This window comes from Cervus elaphus, chromosome 15 (assembly GCF_910594005.1).
Source record: "Cervus elaphus chromosome 15, mCerEla1.1, whole genome shotgun sequence".
NCBI lineage: Eukaryota > Metazoa > Chordata > Mammalia > Artiodactyla > Cervidae > Cervus > Cervus elaphus.
The window spans coordinates 57,112,855-57,137,744 of record NC_057829.1 but is presented as its reverse complement, the minus strand read 5'-3'; the positions used below and the strand labels follow the sequence as shown (position 1 = coordinate 57,137,744).

The 24,890-nt window shown below is 35.5% G+C and overlaps 1 protein-coding gene across 1 annotated transcript in view; it reads right to left on the bottom strand.

Moving 5' to 3' along the window:
- Nucleotides 1-642: 642 nt before the first annotated feature.
- The window catches only part of MARCHF5 (membrane associated ring-CH-type finger 5), a 53,434-nt gene continuing 29,186 nt past the window's right edge, over nucleotides 643-24,890 (bottom strand). The window contains exons 3-6 of the mRNA XM_043926635.1: nucleotides 8,657-8,787; nucleotides 4,744-4,927; nucleotides 4,455-4,621; nucleotides 643-3,479 (exon numbers count right to left, since the gene is read on the bottom strand). Of these exons, the coding sequence (XP_043782570.1) occupies nucleotides 3,363-3,479; nucleotides 4,455-4,621; nucleotides 4,744-4,927; nucleotides 8,657-8,787 (599 nt within the window). The 3' untranslated portion in view covers nucleotides 643-3,362. The remainder of the gene's footprint in view (nucleotides 3,480-4,454; nucleotides 4,622-4,743; nucleotides 4,928-8,656; nucleotides 8,788-24,890) is intronic.

Sequence of the window (24,890 nt, the reverse complement as noted above, 5' to 3'; positions counted from 1 at the left end):
AGTGAAGGACAGGGAAACCTGGCTTGCTGCAGTCCATGGGGTTGCAGAGTCGGACACTACTGAGCGACTGAACAACAAATTGGCATAGCTTTACTTTCTCTACCAAAGTGTTCTCACTTAATTCTCACAATAATCCAAGAGATAGGTTTTATAATCTTCACCTTATTGATGAGGAAGTTGAGGGTCATCTGAAAGGTAATTTACCCTACAGTTAGTTAAACATCAACTAAAATATGCATCCAGGACTGAAGATGAAGTTTCTTGGTTAGTCTGTCTCTCAGATGGTGGCAGTGAAATGATTTTGACACAATTCCTATGGAGGGGAGTATTTGATGTACTCATTCTAGAAGATTCTAATCTTCATGGCATAAGACCACCCACAGATCTCATCTAATCATAGTCTTAAGTGCCTCTGAGGGTGGGCGAGGGGGGTTTCATTTTAAAAATCAGAGCATATTTGGAATTTAGGCTGGCTTGCTTATAAAATTAAGATAAATTTCTTTATAGTTCTCAAAAAATACAGATTACTTGTATTAAGAGCAAATCTCACTAGTATATCAATTACTATGATTTAAAAAGAATTATGTAGGTATGGAATAAATTATGTTTTGGAAGTTGTTCAACAGACAAAATACACCTAGAGAACATAAAAATTCTTTATTTAACCTAATCCAGCCAGTGTTGAGATAGTCTATGTTAAAAACAAGACATTTAAAAAAATTACAGCACAGTTAGCAAGGCAGTGACTAATTAAGTCACTCAGTTTAATTTTATATTCTTCACAGTCATTTGATAATCATGTAATGATGAACAATATTTTCTGCCACGTTTGAGATAAATTAATTTCTGCAAACAAGAGAATCCTACTAGTTGTCACTGAATTTTATAAAAGAGGTTTAAAACATTAACATTTATAGAAATAACACAGTAAAGCAATGTGAAAATAAATTGGAAAACACAAATATACCCACCCATCCCCAAAGTCTAGAGCATTCCTTTAATCTGTCCCCTGGTGTTTCTCTTACTGCCTCATTCCCTCTTCCTAGAGTTCAGCAATTGAGACACTACTACTCTGTAGGGGCTATTATGAGCTTAGTTAGGGTGCCTCTGTTCCTTTCTCAGTTAATCCTAGAAACAGTCTTCTGAAACAAAGTATTGCTCATATTTCAGAGATGAGGAAAACCATGGCTAAGAGGTAAGTTGCTTGGTCAAAGTCATACCTATAATTATTAAAAGTATAATTAGGATTTCAACCCAGGTCCACCCGACTTTAGTTAGCCCATGATTTTGTTGCTATGGTGGTGTGGGCCACTTTCTGAAGAGGCTGGTACATGGTACTTCTTGAGCTCTTTAGATTTCCAAATGTTCCATCCCGAGGATGAGGCTCCTCTGGTCCCCAGGCACTTGCGATTCCCTCCAGAGCCCTAGAAACTCCTTCTCCCTGCCCCCAAAGGATTAGAGCTGCTCCTTTGGCCTCACAAGCCCTGACGCCAAACAAGCCCAAGCAGTTACTCCCCCATTTTGGGCATAAAGTATTAAATGGAGAACTATGTGCTTGTATAACTTTAGTAAAGGCTGCCAGAAGCTGCTTTATATAACAAAATTATGCAGGAAATATCTTTTCATATCGAAAATTAAAGAAAAGCCAGTATATTTGATAATTATAGCTATATAATCTATTTTTATATATAATCATAGATTTTTGTATTTCCCCTTCAGAACTGTAGCAGGGTTCTTAATAAGGCTGTCAGTCAATATTCCCTTCCTAAGTAAATACAACTTTGAATGTTCAATAGTCATTCACATAAATTTCATGTTATTACTCAAAATTAAGACATTCGTACTATAGAAAGTTACCAGTCTTAAATTACTAAATTAGCATACATCATTGCAGTCTAACAAAGCTCAATCTATATTTGCACAATCCTAAAGAAAAGTGGCCACTTCATTGGTAGGGGGGAACATTCATATTGTCATGCATTAGATACTGTGAACTAGAAAATAAATAGGGTTTTTGGAAATATCTTTAAAAAATTTAATATTAATTCCTGAAAATAACTCCAAGACCATTCAGTTCGCTGAACATTAAAAGGGCCACTACTGAACAGCTTAAAATAAATAACTGCTTTTGAAAAATGAATATAAAACTACTTATACAGTGATTATTAAGGTGCTAGCCTCGATATGACAAGCAATTTAAATTTAAAAACATTAGTAATTTTTTTTCCTCATAATAATCTCACAAAAACAATGACCTTAATATTTGCTCAAGACTTCTTGTTTTCATAATTATTCCTCACTGACTGGTATAAAAACAAAGAGCTCAAGGCCTCACCTTGGTTTACTCACTGCTGGTTTTCTGTCTGTTGAAATTAGACTGTAAACTACATAAAAGGAGGAACCAAATCTGTTGTGTTCACCACTGTATCCCACACAGCACTTTGCATAGTGCCTGGGCAAGCAGGAGGTGATCAACAAATACCTGAATAACTGAATCGATGAGAGAGAAGAGTAAAATAACTATTGATTTTCTGCAAACCGTTCTCTGTGCTCAAACTACTATAAACTGTCAGTTCTATTTTCTAGAAATATGAATTTAAAAAACTTTCTCCAGTGATGGAAGGACTTGATATCTGTGTCTCTGTGTTAGTTTGTCTGTCCGTCTCTCTCTCTGTCTCACACACACACACACACACTGAGATGTCAACATTATATAAATAAAATTTAATAGTGAAAAAGTGATCTGGAAGCCCTGTGAATTTTTACCCTACACATTTTGGAGGACATCACACGGGTTAAGAAAAACACAACAAAATTGCATTTGTTCAGATAATCATTTGAATGTTTACATACATTTTTGGTTTGTTAATTATTTATAACTAATTTACATTTCCTCATATTAACATATACTTGTTTAGCTTATAATCAAATTATGCCAGTGAGAAAAATCCTCACAGTACCTTCATTGAGTTGCTAATTCTAAGAAAACACTGAACATGAACATGTACAAAAGAGGCATTTGAATAAAACAGCATGTGTATTTTTAAATATTTGCAGTTTGATCTTTACATTTCTGTCTTGAGGAAAATATGAACAAAACTCAGGTTCACCATGCTAAGATAATGGTTCAGATGACCGCCATGAAAGAAGTACATAACAAAACAATGAAAACAAATCACATCCTTAGGTTCCGTGATTACTGAGAGGGTTTCCCCTGCCCTAAGTGCTTTATTATATTTCTTAAAAATATGAGAGCAGCAGCTTATTACAAGTCTCCACTACTGTGCATCAATGATGGAATCAGAACAACACAACAGATTCATAAGAATGAGAGGACTGCAGAACAACGAGAAGTCACAGTTTTATGCTTCTTCTTGCTCTGGATAATTTAGAATTTTGCGGTGTGCCTGACGTAAATATTGCTGCTGTTTGAAGTAAACCTTGAACGCTCCTTTAATGGCAACAAAAGCAATTCCACCCTAAAATAAAAAGAAAAATTAGCTTTTTACAATGCAGATTTATAGAAAATAAAAATGATTTTATCACAAAAGACATTGTCATTGTTGCTAATTCAGATGGCTGCAAATGAAACAGTACTCTTTTTTTTTTTTTTTAAATCAGAGACGGAGACAGACACTGCAGGTAATATGTCAGTGAAAAAAGTGAGTGTCAGTTGCTCAGATATGTTCCACTCTTTGTGACCCCGTGGACCTCTGTCCATGGAATTCTCCAGACAAGAATACTGGAGTGGGTTGCCATTTTCTTCTCCAGGGGATCTTCCTGACCCAGGGATAGAACCCATGTCTCCTGCATTGTGGAGATTCTAAAGACAGATTCTTTACCATCTGAACCACCGGGAAGCTCAACAGGTCAGAGATGCCTCTATCATCTCTGAGTAATCTTCCTTCTACTTAGTTCTAATGCTCAGGCATTATATGCAGGCTACCTCCAGAGAGGAGAAGTGGAATAATAATAATGACATCAAAAAACATAAAGGCTTATTTATTACTCTGTGCTAACATTTCAAATGAATGATCTCATTTAACCCTCATAATTCTGAGGTAGCTACCATGACTATTTCCATTCTGCAAGCACAGAGAAGTCAAGCAATTTTATTTAGGTTTCTCAGCAAGGTAATGTCTCTGATAGGATTTGAACTGGGCAGTCTGACCCTAGAGCAGAAGCGCTTCACCAGTATTTTTTGGGAGTGATGATTCATGCCTAATTGAGGACAGAAATCACCCACAGCGTAGTTCCAGAAGACCAGAGCTACTATAGTGGATCCTCCTCTTTTTGTTGCTTTTGGATAACAGTGGGGATCAAACAGAGGCTTAAGGCACAGGAGCAACAGTATAAATATATATATAGTCCCATTCTTTTTTTTTTTTAAACAAATATATAGTTCATTCTCTTTGTATAGTCACTTGAAAAAAGTAGTATTAAAGCCATCTTACCAAGATTGTCCTTTGTAAATTAGAGTTAACACTACTGAACATTAGTTTACCAACTATTGTCGCAATAGTAGGAAAAACAAGGGCTCCACACAAAATTCGGGTGGCAGAGACATGATCTGCTAAAGGATTAGCTTCAGCTGGAATTCGAGGAACAGGACAACCAATCCCTAGAGAAAAAGATGGAGGGTATTAGTGCTAATAAATCTAAAGCTAAAATATCTTTGCATGGTAGGATTCATCCACAAGATTAATTTGGTATGTTCATTACCACCATAATTTAGGGCCTTACCTGGGAATATACTGTTCAAAATTTGTAGTTTATTTGAGTATTTGCGCCAGAGTCTAAGCACATAGTCCTCCCAGCGAATCATCTTGCCTAATATCAGCATGACAGGAATAGTAGGAAGTCCAATTAAAAGGAATAAAGGATCAGCTCTCTCCATAACATCCAGACCTTCTTTATGACCTACAACCTGTGAAACAGACAGCATTTGCTTCAATCATTGCCTTGTCTAATGAAGGGGTGTATGCTTGAGTGCATGCTTGAATTGCACTACTGCTTGAGTAGTTTTAAACTACTAAATTTAGAAACAAAAAGTTTAAAAAATAAGCCAAAGCTGTTTCATATTAAATTGGCATAAAAGCTTTAAAACCCACATTGATTACATTTCAATGGAGCGAAGGGGATTTCTGCTTCTTGCTTATGTTCCTCTTATTTAATTTGGTTAGCTTGGGTTGTAATTTTAGGTTCTCATGTATCTTCCCAAGAGCATTTGTTTTCCTGCTCTTCCTACCAGGAGGTAAGCACAGCCAGCCAAGGGGTGGGACCGATCTTCAGTAGATGGCCTGAAACCTCATTTCTCTTTGGCTTTCTCCCTGTTCAGTGGGAGCGAGTGTAATTTCTCTGGCTGGCCAAATGCTGGCTCTACAGACCAAACTCAAAAATGCAATTCCAAGGTCTAGATTTGAGGGAATGCAATAGAAGGTCCAGTTTTGGCTATAGGTTCCAGGCAGTTTTTCTAATCCAGGAACCCAAAGGTGCCTTTCTATGGGGTTGTAAAGCTTAAACAATCCTTTTCCTCTCATCTGGGTCTTGGGGTTATTTCTCAATTGTTTAAGATCTGAGAAGGCAAAAAGGACATGATTAATTCTCATCTGTGAATCTCCACACCTCCCCTCCTGGTAGAATTCTTTTGACTTGCTCATCAATCTTGGCTTTACATGTCTCTCAACATGGCCATTCTGTTGGTGAGTGTCTTACTTTTAACTAGAATATGTCCCTGGAGTCTCTTTCACAGGTCTCAAATGACCTTTCTCTAGCCAAAAGTCTCAACTGCTCACAAATTAAATATATTTCTCTAAGGGATTATTCTTGGCAGTTATGACAGGGGAGACTATGTCAGAACTTCAGGGTTTGAGGCCATCCGGATATCATAGGTTGATATGAGGATAGTATTATGAAGGATTCTATATAGTTTTTCTGTATACACTTGAGGATTACAACGTGAAGAAAGAACTGTTGATACAGATAATCTGTATCTTTATCTGTCTATATCTCTGAGAAGGATGAGGGAAAAGGAAGGAAACGCAAGGAGAGAAGGGAAGAAAGAAGGTAGGGAAGACTAAAAGCCCTACAGACAACATTTACTTGGGAAAACAAACTCATGAAAAAGTAAATGGGATCTTTTTTTTTTTTTTTCAAATGAGCTGTCCTTTATGTCAGCTATTATAGCAGATTATTTTTTTTAAGGTGGACTTCAAGATGTGAAATAAGGAAGCTGACAGTGATCAGGGCAAATTAAAATTCTAGCCAACAGACTTGATTCAGGTAGAAGCAGTTTATGAAACTATGGGAGCGTACCAAAGTGGACATTATTAAAGCTTCAACTAAGGATACAGCCCAGATTTCTGTACATGACTGATTTATCTAACCAAGATGTAACACTGAAGAGTACGGACCAGCCTCTTCCACATGGTCAAAACCCATGGTGTCAATATCTAACATTCTTCTGTGTCTCCAGGTACAGCTGCCCTAAAGTGAATTAGTCTGGTTCATAATATTTAATAAACACATATCCCACACATTGAGGGCAAAAGTGGATTAGCCCACACTGTCCTTACCTATAATGCTTGCTCCACGACACCATTTTTTATATCATTATTTTCAACATTATGATCACTTTATAACTAAATGTGACTTAAAATACTTCTTGAGTGTTAGCAAATAAATTCAGAAAACTGAAAAATTCTTTGTTGGGTTATGCCTTCTTTTTAGAATTTAGGTTTTAAAAATATAAAGCAGAGTGTGTATTCAGGTATGGACTATATATAGTAAAGGAAAATTTATTACTCATGAGTATCATTAAAATCTTCTAAACAGGTGTCTAAGGATGGGGAAATAAAAAAGAAAATAGGGCAAATAGTGAGCAAAAGTCCATTTTCCCATGTGTGCTCAAGAGGCATGCTTTGTGCATTAAGTTGAGGCTGACCATTACATGCATACTCGCATGCATTCATTCAACTGAATATTGATTATTCATAGAACTTGGTGCTGGGAAATAAAAGGTGAACTAAAGAGACATCTTTTGGAGGTGACAGACAATCAGATCAAACAAGTGTACAAATATAAATGTTAAGGAACTAGGATAGTATAACATCTGCAGTGTCATACTACTTGCTACCACAGGTCAGAGTCAAGGGAATAAATGAAAGCTGAATTAAGCAATGGGGCTGATTTAACTTTGGTCAAAAGGAAACCAGCAAACCTTGTGTAGAATCATGTACATTCTGGTTTTATGCCCTAAGATGGAAAAAGAGATTATTTTTAAGACTTAAATTTTGAGGTTAGATTCAGGAATGATAGAATGCCTTTGCTAAGAATTTCTTATCCATATATAAAATCAAACCTATGGAATTGTAGGTTTAGAGAAACTGTAGGCTAGTCTCCATAGTCAGCTAGGCCTGCAGTTCATCAAAGCTGAAAAACTAAGAGTTTTAATTAAGGTCTGATCCTTTAAAGCACCTCCTATATAAAACCCTACTTTTAAACAGTAGGCTGGAACAGTGATGAACTAAAAGGTCTTCTTAGCATTAAGGATAATTAAACATAACATAATTAAGAGCAGTCAATTCTGTGGTGGTTCTACACTAGAGGCAGATTGGTTGGATTGACAAAGAGAATGTAGTTAAAACAATCAAGAGGCTCCCTTAGCCATCCAGGTATGATGGGGGTGGGGTGGGGGAATGACAGTAAGTCAGGCATTAAAGACAGTGGAAAGAAAGCCATAGATGTTAAGACATATCAAAATGGAAATTGCTTGGACTTGGTCAGTGGACTGAATATAGGGCTATGAAACAGAAAGAGTTAAAGGTAATCCTAAGAATGTAGGCTATTTATTGAGTAGATGGGAAAATAACTGTAGGAATCAAAGAAACACAGAAATTATAACAGGGGATAAATTCAGGCTTCAAACTGAGGAAAAGACAAGTCTGATTTCAATAATACTGAGTGTGAAGTCACAAGAAGTCATTTAAGGAGAAAGGCCATGCTGCTGTTATAGGATTGATTTTACGAAAATATTAAGATGAAAGACATAATCTGAACACAAAACTCATGGTTAAGACAGGTAGAAATCTTTAAGGAAAAGGTATAAAGAGAAGAGTCAAGGGCTTGGGACTAAATAAATCTTGAAATTTAAATCTCTAATTTCTATCAACAATGATGTAGCACTGTTTTGTAATAGCAAAAAACTAGAAGTAACTAAGTGACTCATCAATAAGAGACTGTTGAATGGTTGAAATTCTATACAAACAATGCTATACAGATTTCTCTATACTTTGTGAAAAGGTCTGTAAAATTCACTGTTTTTGGAAAAAGAGGGATTCAGCTCTAATGTTTCCTTTTGGGGGAAAAGAACAGTGTGTGTGGGAGAACATATTTTTTCTTACGTATGCACACATAAAGTCTGGAAGAAGGTTTGGGTTAGGCAGTGGCTACCTGGGGAGAGGGGAACCTGGGCAAGTGAAGGACGGGAGTAAGAAGACTTTCCCCTAGAGAGCTTTTTTATATATTTTCTTATTTTTAAGCCATGGCAAAGTTATTACTTGGTCAAAGTAATAATTTTTAAAACTCCTAACAAAAATCGATTTTTTAATAGATCTTCATATCAAAAGTAACAGCATCTGATAGAATAAAAGTGAACCTGCATCACTGTCACTGCTCCGTAAGTCACAGCCGTCCAATAGATGGAGCCAACCATTATTCCTGCTGCAGCAAATGGACAGGCTTTTGAGATCAGTCTATCTGCAAGATCCAAGACGTAAACAACTGGACCTATAATATAAAGAAAACAAAGTTTCAACATAAGACAGTTTAAAAAAGATCTGTTCAGTATCCACAGACACAACATATTTTTATGAAGTTGAATGCACTGATGCTTTAGAAATAACTTTTATTATAACAGTTATAAATGTTATAAATGTAATGGGAACCTATATTTAATAGATTTAGAATTTCTCAGTCATTTGCATGAATAGCTAAGTTTCACTTCCTAAACCCTAGGAAATAGCCTCTTCAAATTTTTATCTTTAATAGTAAACCTAAGATTAACGCCTCAAACACAGCTGCTTTTTATAAAGGAAACTAGTTCTCTTGTTTCTCTTAATGACATTGAAGACTACAGAATGACATAGCATTTCAACCTGCTCTCCATAAACAGTTCCTGGCCACAGTTAGAATCTATATAGCACTTGGTAAGAGTGTCACTTTTTTGACTTCACTTACTACTTCCTTGATAGTGTGTGAAGGTAACCAAGGCCATTTTCCTGTAGTTACACAAGTCTATCTTACTTTGATATCCCATTTAGTTGAGTGTTATTCTCTAACAAACAATTTTTAATGATCATGCCAGTTTTTGTGGCATTCTAACAGCTGAATGTGCCAATTATACCTCTATTATTATGTATTTACAAAGTCAACTTTGGTTACTACCTCCTCTGGTAGTTATCTGGAATAACTACCTGAAGGAAGTCTAATAACTGCCATTAAGCCTGATATAATTTAGCTCTAGAATCTCCTAGAATAGCAGAAAAGCCTCAGAACAGATTTAGAGCAAGGCCTAATGAGCTGAATATATAAGTTTAACTAAGGGATCATAAAAGTCTTCACTTAGTAATCATCATATTTGTTGAATGCTCTCTATGTACAATGTACTTAGGACATTTCCTCAGAAATGTTTAAGAGCTGTATCTACCCCTGAGAGCTTGCAATCTATAGGAGGATGCTGTACACAAAGCCAATATATTTTTCAGTATACAAAGAAATTCACATAGCAATATCATGATAAAATCACTACAAGAACAAGTATCCATCTACGGAGCTCTAATTCATAGTTCCTGATTTCTGGAGCCAGTAATATCACTAATCACTGTGAGAGAGACCATACTGTGAAGAAGAAAGGGCACTAGGAGAGATGTCAAAGGGACCTATGATTTAAATTCAGCACATAAACTTACTATTGTCAAAGTCTAACTTACATAACATTTAAAATCATGACAGGTTATCTTTTGGGACCAAAGAGAAAAGGTAAGCCTAGTGCAGTGCATACTGACTCTACATTCTACACGACAGCAGGCATTGTGTGATACATTACATGTATCATTAATCAATCTCATAATGTAGGGTTTAACCCTTAAAACACAAATTTGCTGGGTTAAGTTTGTAACTCCCTCAGAAGGCACAATAAAAAAAAATTTTAGTGAGTCTTCAAAGATCCCTGAAATGCTAGTACCAAAAGTTAAAGCCAATGGGTATACATAAAACCTCAAAACCAGCTTTCAAATTCTCTACTGTTAATTCTTTAGTCAGAAAATTGAAGCCACAAGAGAACTACAGACTCTTTACAGCACATTTCCACCTACCAACATCACAACTATCCTATCTGAAGTCAGTCCCTTCACTCTTCAACTCAAAGACATGGCTCCAGCAATTCACTCCTCCCCGCCTACAGCATTTCTCCCCTATCCTTTATTGGATTATTGTCATCAAACATGTCATTATTTCTTTTACTTAAAAAACAAACACACACCTCTTTTCTTGATCCTTTCTTCCCACTGCTCCATTTATTTGCTCCCTTTACAACAAAGTTACTCCAAAGACTTCAGTTTCCATTTTCTCTCCTTCAATCCTCTCTTGAACTCACTCCATCAAAACTGCTCCTCAAGGTCACTAACAAGCTACAAACAGCTAAATCCAGTGGTCCAATCTCAGCCTTCCTCTTATTTGGCCTACCACCAACATCCAACAGATGTCCCCTTTTCCCCAATATATGGTTCTTCATGGCATCTCCAGGACTTCACCATCTCTTGGTTTTCTTTCTATCTCACCAGTCACTAACTTTTCAGTCTCCTTTCCTGGTTCCTCTTTTTCTTGATCTCAGTGAGGCCCATCCTGTCAACTTCTACTTCATCATACTCCATATTTGATTACTCAGCTATATTTTTCTTTTTCCCAAAGCATCACCTAACATACTCTAATTTCCTTATTGTTTCTACCTACTAGAATAGGGGTTGAGAAACTATGGCCCATGGGCTGAATCCACCTTGCTGTTTTTGTAAATGTTTTATAGCAACATGGTGACATGCAAAGGCTACAATACAGCTAGTTGACTCTTAAACAACACAAGTTTGAATTGCATGGATCCACTGATACTGGGATTCTTTTCAACAGCAAATACTATAGTTCTATATAAGGCTCTATTGGTTGACTCCGTGGATTCGGAGGGATATGGAGGAGCTGTGGATGGAGGACTATAAGTTTATATGTGGACTTTCGACCACACAGAGGGTTGGCAACCCCTCCCCCTCCCTACACTGTTCAAGGGTCAGTTGTATTTACTGTTTTTTTTAACAGAAAAAGTGTTCTGGCTCCTGAACTAGAACACAAGATCCAAAGTGAAAGTAACCTTTTTATTTTGCTTATTGATGAATCCCAAATTCCTATGATTCTCAAAAATTTGCTTAACTTTCTACTGAGGTACTTAAACTATGAAACGAAAATCCCTAGGTCTTCCTTTTTCATTATTTTGTATGAAGCCCAAATTATGAGATTATTTTCTACACAGTCAGAATCAGAATCTATTAGAAGAGAAGGTATTTCACCTGCTTCCAACTGACCTCCTCCCATCCCCTATCTTTTCAAAAAGGGTGCTTGGAAAGAGCTACTGATGGAGCAAAGTAATAGGTCATTTAGATGAAAACATAGTTCCTAAAAAGTAATCCATCACTACCAATTTTATCTGCTATGAACACAGACAATATAGAGATGTCTGAATTCTTTCCTTTAAATATCTCAGAAGGTTTCAACACAATAAGCTCGATTTTCAATTTTCTTCTGAATCACTGGATATGAATTCTTTCTGTACAAACTGAACAAACAAACAAATCCTCATACTTCCTTCTGGAAATTTTTTACTCATCCCTTGTGTCATATGCAACAGATGTGCTCGATTAAATGAAGACACTAGCTGCATTTTATAATTCCTATTTCCAGTTTTTCTGACAAAACTCTGTCTAGGCTTTTGTCTTTTAAGTTTTTTTTGCCTAAACCTCTCAAGTCTCTTCCAGACAGACTAGTCCAAGATTAGTTTAGTATTTTAAAGGAGAATAAACGCCTAGTGGTAAACATTACCACAGAAATATAAACTGCCAGGTATGTCTTTCTGACAGCTAAAGATTATCTAGGAATATCTTACTTGATGAATAAGAATAATCACCAAAATCCTCTGGATGTAGTCCCTCAATAATACTTTTCTTATTAGGAAGCTTATCATGTGTTACTATCCCATGACTTGAGGTCATATAAGGAAAAGTGTAACAGTCACTAGATTCTTCTCATTGTTAATATTACAGTGCAAACAGTTGCAGGAAATGAGGAAAGCCAAGACTCTTGCTCTTGAAAACCTCAATTCTAATGGAGAGGAGGAAGTATGACTGAATGTAAATCACAAGTTAAATATTTAAGAGCATAAAAAAGTTTTAGTATTTTAAGAAGGCATTAATGAATTTTTAATACTCAGTTGGCTTCATCACTTATGTTTCCAACAGTACTGTATTTACACAATGAATGGCAATTGGAGAAGCTATGTATAAATACAAGTTTTGAATTCAACAATTTAATTGTTGAATAAAAGGTCGCTAGGGAAACATGGAATTAAAAGAAAATCTATTGTGAATTCTTTTGTACAATAAAGCTATAAAGCTCCTGTAAAGAAAATAACTATACCTAATATTTTGGGTAAGTTCAGATTTTCACATTTCAGATTTGAGTGACATGAGTGAGCTGAGAACTATTGGGAAAACTCCTAAGTCCATGTCTACTGAAAAGAAATAATCAGTTTTATCTGGCAGACACTGCAGAAGTAGATATATCGTAATTGTTGTGTTGTGATTTAAATTCAAGTCTATGTATGCATGGTATTAAAATTTATGAATTAATGACTGAAGGACAGATAATACTTAGTGTTCAAAATCTCCTGGCACTGTTTACAGTCACACCCAGAATTCCCAGGCCCTTTCTTGGGGAAGAAAGGTATCCTCAAAAACACCTCTGACCAATTCTTGAAAAATAATTTCTAAATGCTGCCAGAGTGCTAAAGTTCCTAACACAAAACATAATTTAATGCTTCACAAGGTAAACTTTTATAAGCTCCTGAGAAGGCAACAGCTTCCATGAACTCCAAGGTTTCTATTAAGTAGCCAAATTTATAAGAGAGATTGCAGAGAATTAGCTTTGATCTAGATCCAACTCAAATGCCAACCTGCTAAGCCAAAATATCAACCCCACTTTCAGGTTCAGAATTGTCCAGAACTGCAGATTTTGGAGGCTATCAAGAGTCTTAACAATATAGTTCTAAACTTCTTTCCTTGCACAGCAAGAGTCTTAACAAATAGTTCTAAACTTCTTTCCTTGCACAGTCTTTCTGGAATGTACTGCCCCTACTTTGGTTAAATCTGTATGAAAATCCAACTTCCCAATGAAAACTAACCTAACCTGATAGAGCGGACTAATTGCTCTACCCCACCCTGTTCATGTTTCATGAAGCTTCCTTTACACACTATCCCACAAAATGCACTTACCCCTTTGCTTGTGCATAATGTTAGTACTTTATGTTCTTGTTCAATGTTTGTTCAGTTGTCTCAGTAGCCTTTATGTCTGTCCATGTCAGCATCATCTTAGACTGAAAACTCCCAGGGGGCAGGGGCCATGTCTGTTTAACTCGTTTTGTACAGTGCCTAGGATAGAACCATGTACAGATAGGTGCTTAAAAAATGCTCTTTACTGACGACTGGTACCACTCTCAGGGACTCTCTAAGCTACAGCTATCTTCAGCACATGGTACCTGGCAGGATATCAGGGCACTCTGGCCTGTTCTACAGGGCATTAATTAGAATGTAATGGCATAGGAGCTAGCTGCAGCACTCTGTGGCAAGTATTTGACTCTATCCATTGTTAACACACAACTTAATATCACTACCACCAATTCAACTAAGAGTTAAAAATACGTGGGAATTTTGATGGGATAGTAAAGAGCTTTAACTCTTTCTCTAGTGTTCATCTCTGTTTCCAACACTAACACGCCAGAGGCTAGGTCTAAGAGCCTCAGACAAGCTCATGTAAGTTTCATCTTTAACTGCTCTGCTTGTAGGCTGAGGTGTTACTATTTTTTTAATGTAAAAACAAACATTCTGCAAACTCAGGCTTTAAGTTACTTTGCCTAATAACAAGAAGCTAGTCATTAGGTAAACAGAAGGATATGTTTTGGACAATTATTTATTGAAGCAAACTAGTAATAATTGACCCCAAATCCCTCAAAATAAGCAACACTGAATAAAAGATTCAGAGTCAAAGGAGATGAGTACCATGTCTCAGTGTGTGTGTGTGTGAATATATATAGGGTATGACCAAGAAAAGTAACTAAAGACCATCAAAGTAGTTTAGAGTACATAGTTTGTGCCAAGGGAAAGCTTAAATTTTTCCTCATTAGAATAGAATAGCCCATAGAATATATGAAGGCTATAAAGTCAACTACTAAGTACTTATTAAGCACCTATTGTACACATAGAATTTTACTATGCATTAAAATGTAAACAAAATTTAATACACTAGCCTCTGCCTCCAAGGAGCTACAGTCTAGTTAGGGACAAACAATAAATACACATTAAACAACTGGAAAATTTTATAAAAAACTGACCAATTTAAGACAGTATCATACAAACTATACAGATACATGTTAACAAAATTTTAAGATTATAGAGAGGGTAAGGATACAAAGAGTTTTAATATTATTGTATGTATTTACTAATCAACAGAAGTGAATCTTGACCTTGAAGTCTTTGATCTGAAAAGTCTATGTTAAAAGACCTTTTAACTAGAGATAAAAGATTTTATTCAAAGGGTTTATATATTTTTTAAAAAGCTAGTAGGCTATTAAGAGTTAATTGATAGAAAGTTGGACAGATGTTTGAAAACACGACACAATAGGTAGGAAGTTCCTGGTGAGAGACATGCTAAAATGAATATGATGTTTTAGGAAAACTAAGAACATTTAAAGTCAAAATAAGCCAGAATAGAATCCACGAGATGTTGTATCCAAAGTAAGTATAAAAACAGAGAAAGCATCAATCTAAGGCAGCTTAATATAAAAGAGAGTTGAGTTAAAAATGATAAAGAAATATTAAACCTTATTAGAGAAAAAATGTTTTGTCTGCTTTTAGGAGAAACCATGCCTGAAGGATTATTCTTTGAATTTCAAACTTAAAAGCTGAAAAAGTTAAGTCATGATAAAAGGACCACTACCAATTATCATTAATACATAAAAACAGATGGCAATATTAATTATGCACACACTACATATATACCAAGGAACGGTTATTTTTTCTTTTTGTTATATATTTTTGTCTTCTTCAAACATATATTTAAAAAATTTTCCATGATCGGAATATAGTTTTATTAATTAGAAAAACTACTTTCTAGAGAATAACAAAAGGTTATCATAAAATTCAGGTAACCATACCCCAAGGAAAGTCAACCTGACATTACTGTTTCATTTTCTTTTCCCCTTTATATGAGAAACTCACAGTAGGCTCCTCAGGAGGCAAAACAACAAGGTGGGTGAGGATTCAGTAGGGTCTACGGTGTGAATTTTGACAAAATGCTATCTCTGGACCTCAATTTCTACATATGTAATGATAATGAAAATAATATCTACTTGAGTTTTTGTGAAAAATTAATGCATATAAAACTCAATACAGGATATAATGTTACACTGTAATAATGTCAAGCATTAGTTCTTTCAAAAATGGCATACTAAGTATAACAGAACTCTGGAATAGAGGTATAATCCAAGACAGATGTTTGAGGAAAAATTTATGGAATAAGGTTCTGGAATAAAAACAGACTGTTTCAGGAAAATCTTAGGTAAGAAATAAAGGATAGATCTTTTCTGCCTAAAGGTCTAGGACAAGGAGGAAGAGGGAAATTCATGGAGCCAAGAAATCTGGCAATGGAGAGAGAGAAGACACTAGACTATAATTAGTAATTACGTCAAAAAAATTTTAAGATTCTGTAATTGTGTTTTGGACCTATAATTCAGCTACCTGTATTTACACATGGTGTACACCCAAAAAGGTTTACCCTGTTGGAAGATACTTATTAAAACAAATTTATATTTAAATTTTAGGGAACAAGACTAAAAGTGATCCAGCAATAAATACAAGAAATGCTTACTCTGAAGGTATACCAGTCATCTGCTTCATAAGAGGGTATATGAATGAGGGCCAAAGAAGATGTAATGAGATAGCTAACTACAAACTTTAACATCAGAAGGTACTCAAAGACTGAATCATTATGGAATAGGATTTTGGTTTTTAAATTCTGTTATTTTGATCATCCATAGGAGTTTAGATATAAAGCAAAGTAAAAATAAACACTTCTCTAATGGCCAAGTGTAAATATTACTAGAAACTATTTCTATGAAGAAAGTACTTGAATTATTAAGTCTAAACTGGTTTTCAAGTAATGAAATAAGACAACAGTATATTTTATGAGAGCAGTCAGGTGTAAATGGCTGGATTTACTAATAGGGGGCTGTGTGGTTAGAGGAAACAGTATAGACTATTCTTAGAGAGTAACTGATAGCTTAGCAAACATTAAAAATGTAAAATTCTCATTAAATTGAAGCCATGAAAAACTTCTTTAAATTTGGGGAAAATGTATTTAATGTATATTCAGTACCCTGCTTCATAATGTATATTTAGTACCCTGCTTCTATTCAAAAAAGAATACCCAGCATTCTTTTTTGTTTTCCAATGGTTTAGCCACTTCATTCATACAGAAATGTAAATTAAAACTGTAAAATAAAAACCTTTCTTATCTAATAGATTATACTGACAAACTAAAACGTTAGCCAATCTATTGGCAAAGCTATAGGGGTACAGCTAGACTCATCCATCACTGGTACATGTAAAATGTTATAGTACTTATGGAGGGGAATTTGGTAATAGCCAGCAAAAGTATATGTGCAATTCACACTTTGACTTAGCAATCCTTTCTCAGTTCATCTTTAGTAAGTATTCTAAGCTAACAAACACACAAAAAAGGAGAAGTACAATATCATTCTTCTGTACCATCTAATGAAATAATAGATCTGGAGTTAGTGAATGAAAAAATAATCAGTCAATGCTAAAACCAGTAGGTGGAAGCTGACAGGGAACACTACTGGATGGATCAGATGGTAACACCTGTGTCCACTGATCAGTCTTATCATAAAAAAAAAAAAGACAACTACACATTTTTTCCAGCTTTACTGAGATATCACTGAAACAACATATACAAGTTGAAGGTTTAGAATGCAATAGTTTGATAATATATATTGAGAAATGATTACAATAAGGTTAGTTAAAACCTCAATCCTCTTGCACAATTAACATTTTTGTGGTGATAACACTTATGATCTACTCTCTTAACCTTCATTTATATAATACAGGGTTAATTATGTCACCATACCATACATTGATCCTTAGAACTGATTCAGCTTTTAAATGGAAGTTTGTACCCCTTGACCATATCCCCCATTATTTCCCAACCACCAGTCCCAACGATTCTACTATTTGAATCTGGGTATTTTAGAGTCCACATATAAGTGAGAACATATAGTATTTTCTTTCTCTGACTTATTTTGCTTAACACAATGACCTTAAGATCCAGCCATGTTGTTGAAAAAGTAGCATTTCCTTTTTTTTTTTTTTTAAATGGCTGAATAGTCTACTGTATATACACACACGTTTTCTTCATCATCTGTTGATGGACCTCTAGGCTGCTTCCGTATCTTGGCTATTGTGAAGAATGCTGCAGTGAACGTGGCGGTGTAGATTATCTCTTCCAGACAGTGATTTCATTCCTTCAGATACCTACTCAAAAGTGGGATTGCTGGATCACATGATAGTTAAAAGAATTTATTTTTTTTGGAATCTCCATAGTTTTCCATAGTGGCTGTACCAATTTATATTCCCACTAAAAGTGCACACACTATCCTATTCTCCACAACCTTGTTAACATTTGTTGTCTTTTTGTTAATAGTCATTCTTACAGGCATAAAGCAACATCTCACTGTGGTTTTGATTTTCATTTCCCTGATGATTAGTGATGCTGAGTATCTTTCATGCATCAGTTGACCATTTGTATGTCTTACACGGAAAATTTTCAAGATCTTCATCCATTTTTAAATCAGATTGTGTGTGGGTTTTGTTTTTGGATGTTGAGTTGTATGGGGGCTTCCTTGATGGCTTAGAGGGTAAAGAATCTGACTGTAAAGTAAGAGATGCGGGTTTGATCCCTGGGTCGGGAATATCCCCTGGAGGAGGAAGTGGCAATCCAATCCAGTATTCTTGCCTGAAAAACCCCATGGACAGAGGAACCTGGTGGATTACAGTCCAAAGGGTTGCAAAGAGTCAGACATGACTAACCATGCACACGTACATACATTGAGTTCTATGAATTTCTTATATATTTTGGATAGTAATCCCCTATCAGATAGATGCTTTAGGATGATTTACAAATATTTTCTCATTCCAGGGATTATCTTTTTATTTTGCTGTTTCTTTTTGCTGTGGAGAAATTTGTTAGTTTGATATAGTCCAATTTATTTTTGTTTCTGTTGCTTATGAAGAAAAAAATCCCCAAAATAATTATAATGGATATAATTATAATGGATGTCCAGTTAGTCAAAAAAATAATTGCCAAGACCAATGTCAAGGAAACTTTCTGATGTTTTATTCTCAAACTTTCACACTTTCTGGTCTTAAATTTAAATCTCTAGGGACTCCCCTGGTGGTCCAGAGGTTAAGAATCAATCCATCTTCCAATGCGAGGGACATGGGTTTGATCCGTGGTTGGGGAACTAAGATCCTATATGCCATGGAGCAAATAAGCTCACATGCTGCAGTGAAGAGCCAGTGAAGACAAAAAAAAAAAAAAAAAAAAGAAATTGAATCTCTAATCCATTTTGAGTTACCATGTTGCTTAACAATAGCTTTGTAATAAAGTTTAAATCAGTAAATATAATGCCACCTCCTCTGTTCTTTCTCAAGGACTGCTTTGGCTATTTAGGATCTTTTGTATTTCCATACAGTTTTAGGATTAATTTTTCTGTTTCTGTGAAAAATGCCACTGAACCTGTAGGGATTACATTGACAAGCGAGATGGTTTTGGATAGTATGGACATTTTAACAGTATTAATTGTTCCAATCCATGAACAAGAGATAGCTTTCCACTCATCTGTGTCTTCTTTATTTTTTGAAATGGAGATTTAAAAAAATTTTTAAATTATCTTTGGCTGTGCTGGGTATTCATTGCGGTGTGGGCTCTTCTCTCGCTGCGGCAAGTGCAGGCTACTCTCTAGTTGCAGTGCACAGGCTTCTCATTGCAGTGGCTTCTCTTGTGGCGCACGGGCTTCAGTAGTTGCAGCAAGTGGGCTTACTTCTTTCTTTTCAATTCAGATGTCTTTCTTTTTCTTGACTAACTGTTCTGGGTAGGACTTCTAGTATTACGTTAAATAGGAGTGGTGAAAACAGACATTCCTGTCTTGCTCTTGATCTTAGTGGGTATGCTGCGTATGATATTAGCTGTGGGTTTGTCATATACAGCTTTTATTATGTTGAGGTATATCCTTCTATTCCCAATTTGTTGGGAGTTTTTATCATGAAAGGATGTTGGATTCTGTCAAATACTTTTCTGCATCCATTGAGATACTAAGATTTTATCTTTCATTCTATTAATGTGGTATACCACACTGATTGATATGCAGATACTGAAACATCCTTACACCTCAGGGATAAATCCCACTTGATCATGGTGTTCAATCCTTCAATATGCTGTTGAATTTGGTTTGTTAATATTTTGTTGTGAATTTTTACATCTGTATTCATCAAGGATATTGGCTTGCAGTTTTCTTATAGTGTCTGTATCTGGCTTTGGTATCAGGGTAATGTTGGCTTCATAAAATGAGTTTGGGAATCCCTCCTCTTTAATTTTAAAGAGTTTGAGAAGGATTGGTACTAATTCTTCTTTACATGCTTGGCAGAATTCACCAGTGAAACCATCTAGTCCTGGTCTTTTCTTTGTTGGGAGCTTTATGATCTCCTTCCTTTTTATTGGTCTGTTCACATTTTTTATTTTTCATGATTCATTTTTTGTAGGTTTTATGGTTCTAGGAATTTATCTTTACTTTTAGTTTATCCAATTTGTTGGCATACAGCTGCTCACAGTACTTTCTTAACACATTATTGACCAGAGACTTTTCTATATTTACTTACATAACAAACTGTTGGCCACAGGCATTAGGTTCTGTAAAAATCCCCCCCCGCCCCCCCCCCCCCCGCCGTCAGTAATGTGTTAAGATCCTTTGTATTTTGGAAGTGTCAGTTATATAATGTTTCCTCTTTGAAATACAACTAAACATATGTACCTCATGTTGTGATGTAAAAGAAGTACACAGAAACATCTATGAAATATTCTTGAAAAAAAAAAATCACAGCAACCCCATCAAAGAGATCTAACCAGTATATAAGAAATGCAAGGAATAAAGCAATATATTTCTGACATATTCTTGGTATGGGTAATAACAAAACCCCCAAATGGGAAATTCTTGATGACAGATGATCTTTTTATTCAATGAAAAAATTACAAGGAAGGTAAAATACTCAGTTTTACAAGTCACACTAGGTCTTGGGTCCATACAAAGCCAGAGTTTACCCTCAAACCCTCAAAAGGGTTATATAAACCCTGGATGAAAGGGTAATAAGCTAGAAAAAAAATCCACAGGACAATAAAATGAGCCAACAAAGAAATTTGTCTTATTTTCATACGATGGAAAGTACAATGAGGAGGAGAGTTTCTTCTAAGAATTTGTAAACATAGTCAATTAGCATGCTGATTTCAGGTTAGAAATCTGTCTGTGCTATGGGAGAAAACCCAAACTCATATTAAAATGATCCCATATGAGCAACATCCCTTGGCACCTACCAACAGCAAATGCAAATCAGTCTAGAGTTCCTTCACCTTTAGGATATGCATAGCCTACAAATATAAATACAGTTCCCACTTAAGAGAAATAAAGCATCATGGGCAAGAGCCAGAAGAAAACAAATCAGGCTACCAAAGGCTAAATAATGAAACTATCAATCTGATCATTAAAAAAAAAACAAAAACAAATAATTCTAAATGAAAAAGAAGCGAGAGACTAAAAGATCAGGCACATTTAAGAAACAATTAGAACTTATAGTGGGAACCCCACCTCCCCCCGCAGATCAGACACTGCTCAAGAAAGAATCTGAGAAAAGGGTAACTGTTAACGAAGAAATTATAATGCTACAGGAGAGACCAAAACATGAAAAACACAGAAGAGACATGAAAAATAAAATGTCTAACATAACTCTCATCAGAGTTCTAGAATATGAGAACAGAGAGAATGGGGGAGAAGCAATATTTGAAGAGACAAAGCTAAGACTTGTCAAAGATAGTCACTTAAAAGGAAAGTAAGACATAAAACTTAGTAACAAGTACAGGGGAAAATTTAGTATGAGAGGAAAAACCATTTCAATCCAGATGATGATCAACTAAAGGGGAAAAGAGAAAAAAGGAGAAATAGAACACATTAAATTTGGCAGTAAAAATCCAAGTATATGAGTATCACAGTAAGTGTAAAAAAGAATTCAGAAGAGTTGAAAATAAAAGGATGAGAAAAGATAAGCATATGCAACATTAAAACAAAAAAAAGCTGGTATGAGGAGGGGGCAGAAAGAGTAACTTTTCAGTGAATAAACCTGACAAACACAACCTTACTGAGATGATCAAGGTCAGTATCACAGGTGAGAGGTAACACTGATAGTGTGTGCCAGTAACATGATCAAAATGGTACTTCATCTCTGTGGTCTTGTACCCTAAAACTTGTAACCCCAGTAGATGATGGAAAAAAACATGAGAGAGATCCTGACTGAGATGTTATATGAAACATCTAATCAGTAGTCCTCAAAACTATTAAGGTCACCAAAAACAAGGAAAGTCTGAGAAACTGTTACAGTCAAGAGGAGCATTAAGGAGACAAGATTAAATGTAATATAATATCCTGAAAAGGATCCTGGAACAGAATACAGACATTAGGGAAAAATTAAGAAAACCTGAATAAAGTATGGACTTCAGTTAATAATAATAGCAGTACTGGTGCATTAATTATATTAGGTTGGTGCAAAAGTCATTGCAGTTTTGCACTGTTGAACTTTGCCATTTGATATTAGAATACATTCTTACATAAATGTGGTTATATTATACATCATTTTAATGTGCATATCTCGCTTTGTTTTTCTTGCTAATGACTTATTACTTGTTGTGTATATTTATTTTAGACTATGGAAATAATGTTAGACAAAAATTAAATTCAAGCGATTTTTTTATTTGAGTTCAAAATGGGTTGTAAAGCAGTGGAGACCACTCACAACATCAACACATTTGACCCAGGAGCTGCTAATGAATGTACAGTGCAGTGGTGGTTCAAAAAGAGAGCCTTGAAGATGAAGAGTGTAGTGGCCAGCCATCAGAAGTTGACAGTGACCAACTGAGAGCATCATCGAAGCCGAGCCTCTTAAAACCACACGAGAAGTTGCCAAAGAACTCACTGTCGACCATCCTACAGTCATTCGGTATTTGAGGCAAACTGGAAAGGTGAAAACGCTCAGTAAGTGGGTGCCTCATGAGCTGACCGAAAATTAAAAAAAAAAATTGTTTTGAAGCGTCATCTTCTCTTATTCTATGCAACAACAAGCCTTTTCTCAATTAGGTTGTGACGTGTGATGAAAAATGGATTTTACACAATGACAGCTGGTGACGACCAGCTCAGTGGTTGGACATTACAGAAATAAACGTTTCTCACTGGCAAAAATGTGTTGATTGTAATGGCTCCTATTTTGATTAATAAAGATGTGTTTGAATCTAGTTATAATGATTTAAAGTTCACGGTTTTAAACCACAATTACGTTTGCACCAACCTAATAACAAATGTACCATAATACATAGTGTTAATAACAGAGGAAAACTATGGTATATGGTTTCAGTTTAATTTTTATTACAGCTTTGTTTTCTATTTCTGTATTTTATTGTTCTCAACTAAGCATTAATTCAAACTTCTAATTCAATGCTTCTGTTAATATGGTATATATGCAAGCTCTCCATACTATCTTTGCAACTTTTCTGTAAATCAAAAATTGTCCTAAAATAACAACAAATCAATTTTTAAAAAGCTGGTGTAACTATATTTTCATTCTAGAGTTGGCCCTCCATATCCAAGGGTTCTGCATCTGTGTATTCAACCATATGCACACGGAAAATATCTGGGGCAAAAAATTCCAGAAAGTTCCCCAAATCAAAACTTTAATTTGCTGCATAATGGCAACTATTTACTTACCATTTACTTTGTATGAGATATTTTGAGTAATCTAGAGATGATTTAAAGAATATAGTAGAATGTACATCAATTATATGTAAATACTATGCCATTTTTTAAAAAGGGACTTGAGCATCCATGGATTTTGGTTTCTGCAGGGGTCCTGGAACCAACCTCCTATGGATATCGAGGGGCAACTATATTATCATATCTATATTATGTATAAGACAAAAAAAATTCTTATAGACAAAACAGTCCTTAATGATAAAAAGCTGAAATCACCAGGGTATTTTATTTCTAAACCTGAGGGATAGGTAAATGAATGATAGTTTATTAGTCATCATTCCTCATATGTATTTATGATATATTCCTTCTCAACAAATTTCATCGTTAAAAAAATAACCCGAGTGAACATTCTGCTGAGTTTTGATAAATGCTAAGGCAGCAGTTATAATTAGTTCTGTATATTGACAGCAGCATGTTGGCAAAGGCAATGAAAAGGCAGGCACTCCTCCAATACACTGTTGGGATGATTAAATAGACATAATCTCTACAAAAGCCAGTTTGATGGTATCTATTAATGTTATAACTGCACATACTCTTTGACTTACAGCAATTCCGCTCTAGTCATTTATCTTACAGAAATATTTGCACATGTAAAATTGTTTTATACAGCTGTTGATGACAGCACTCTTTGTAGTAGTAAAAGATTATACAACAAAGTCTGTATGTCCATCGTTAGGAGCCTGGTTATATAATCATACATCTATGTAACAATACTATACAACTACAAAGAGAAAGAAAGCTCTTTATGCACTAATATAAAAGCTCTTTATACACTAATATCTACCATATATTGCTAAGAAAAAAAAAGCAAGCATAGAACATGATGTGTAGTATACTAAGTCTAGAACCTGTTGTGCTCCATGTAACCATGTGCTCCATATTCTGTTTGCCTCTCCAAGTTTACTCCTCCTCTTTCTCCACCCTGCTTTGTGTACTGGGAAGCTGACCAAACAAACTGCATCCTCCAGGTAACCTTGCCCACTTCCTTCTCATGTGTTCAAACAATGAGTGGAATGGCTAGGAAATCAGAGGGTGGTAAAAGTGTCAGGGCAATTTCCTTACCCTGGCATGTTGGTTGTATGCAGCCTGCCTTTCTCTAAGAGCACAGGTCCTATTGAGCAGCCAAAGCTCTTGTCAAGTTCTGTTAACAGATCCCCTGCCTTATACCTTCAGACCTAGGAATGTAAATGGTTTTCACCGTTGCCAGTCACTGAATATTTCCCTATCCCTTTTGTTCCTTTAACTCTACCCTAATGTTTATAGATTGTGTGGGGGTGTGTGTGTGTGTGTGTGTATGTTTAGGGAGGAAGGGGAAAAGAAGGAAAGCGTGGGATGGGGAAAGAGACAGACAGAGCGAGAAAAAGAGAAATGAGAAGCA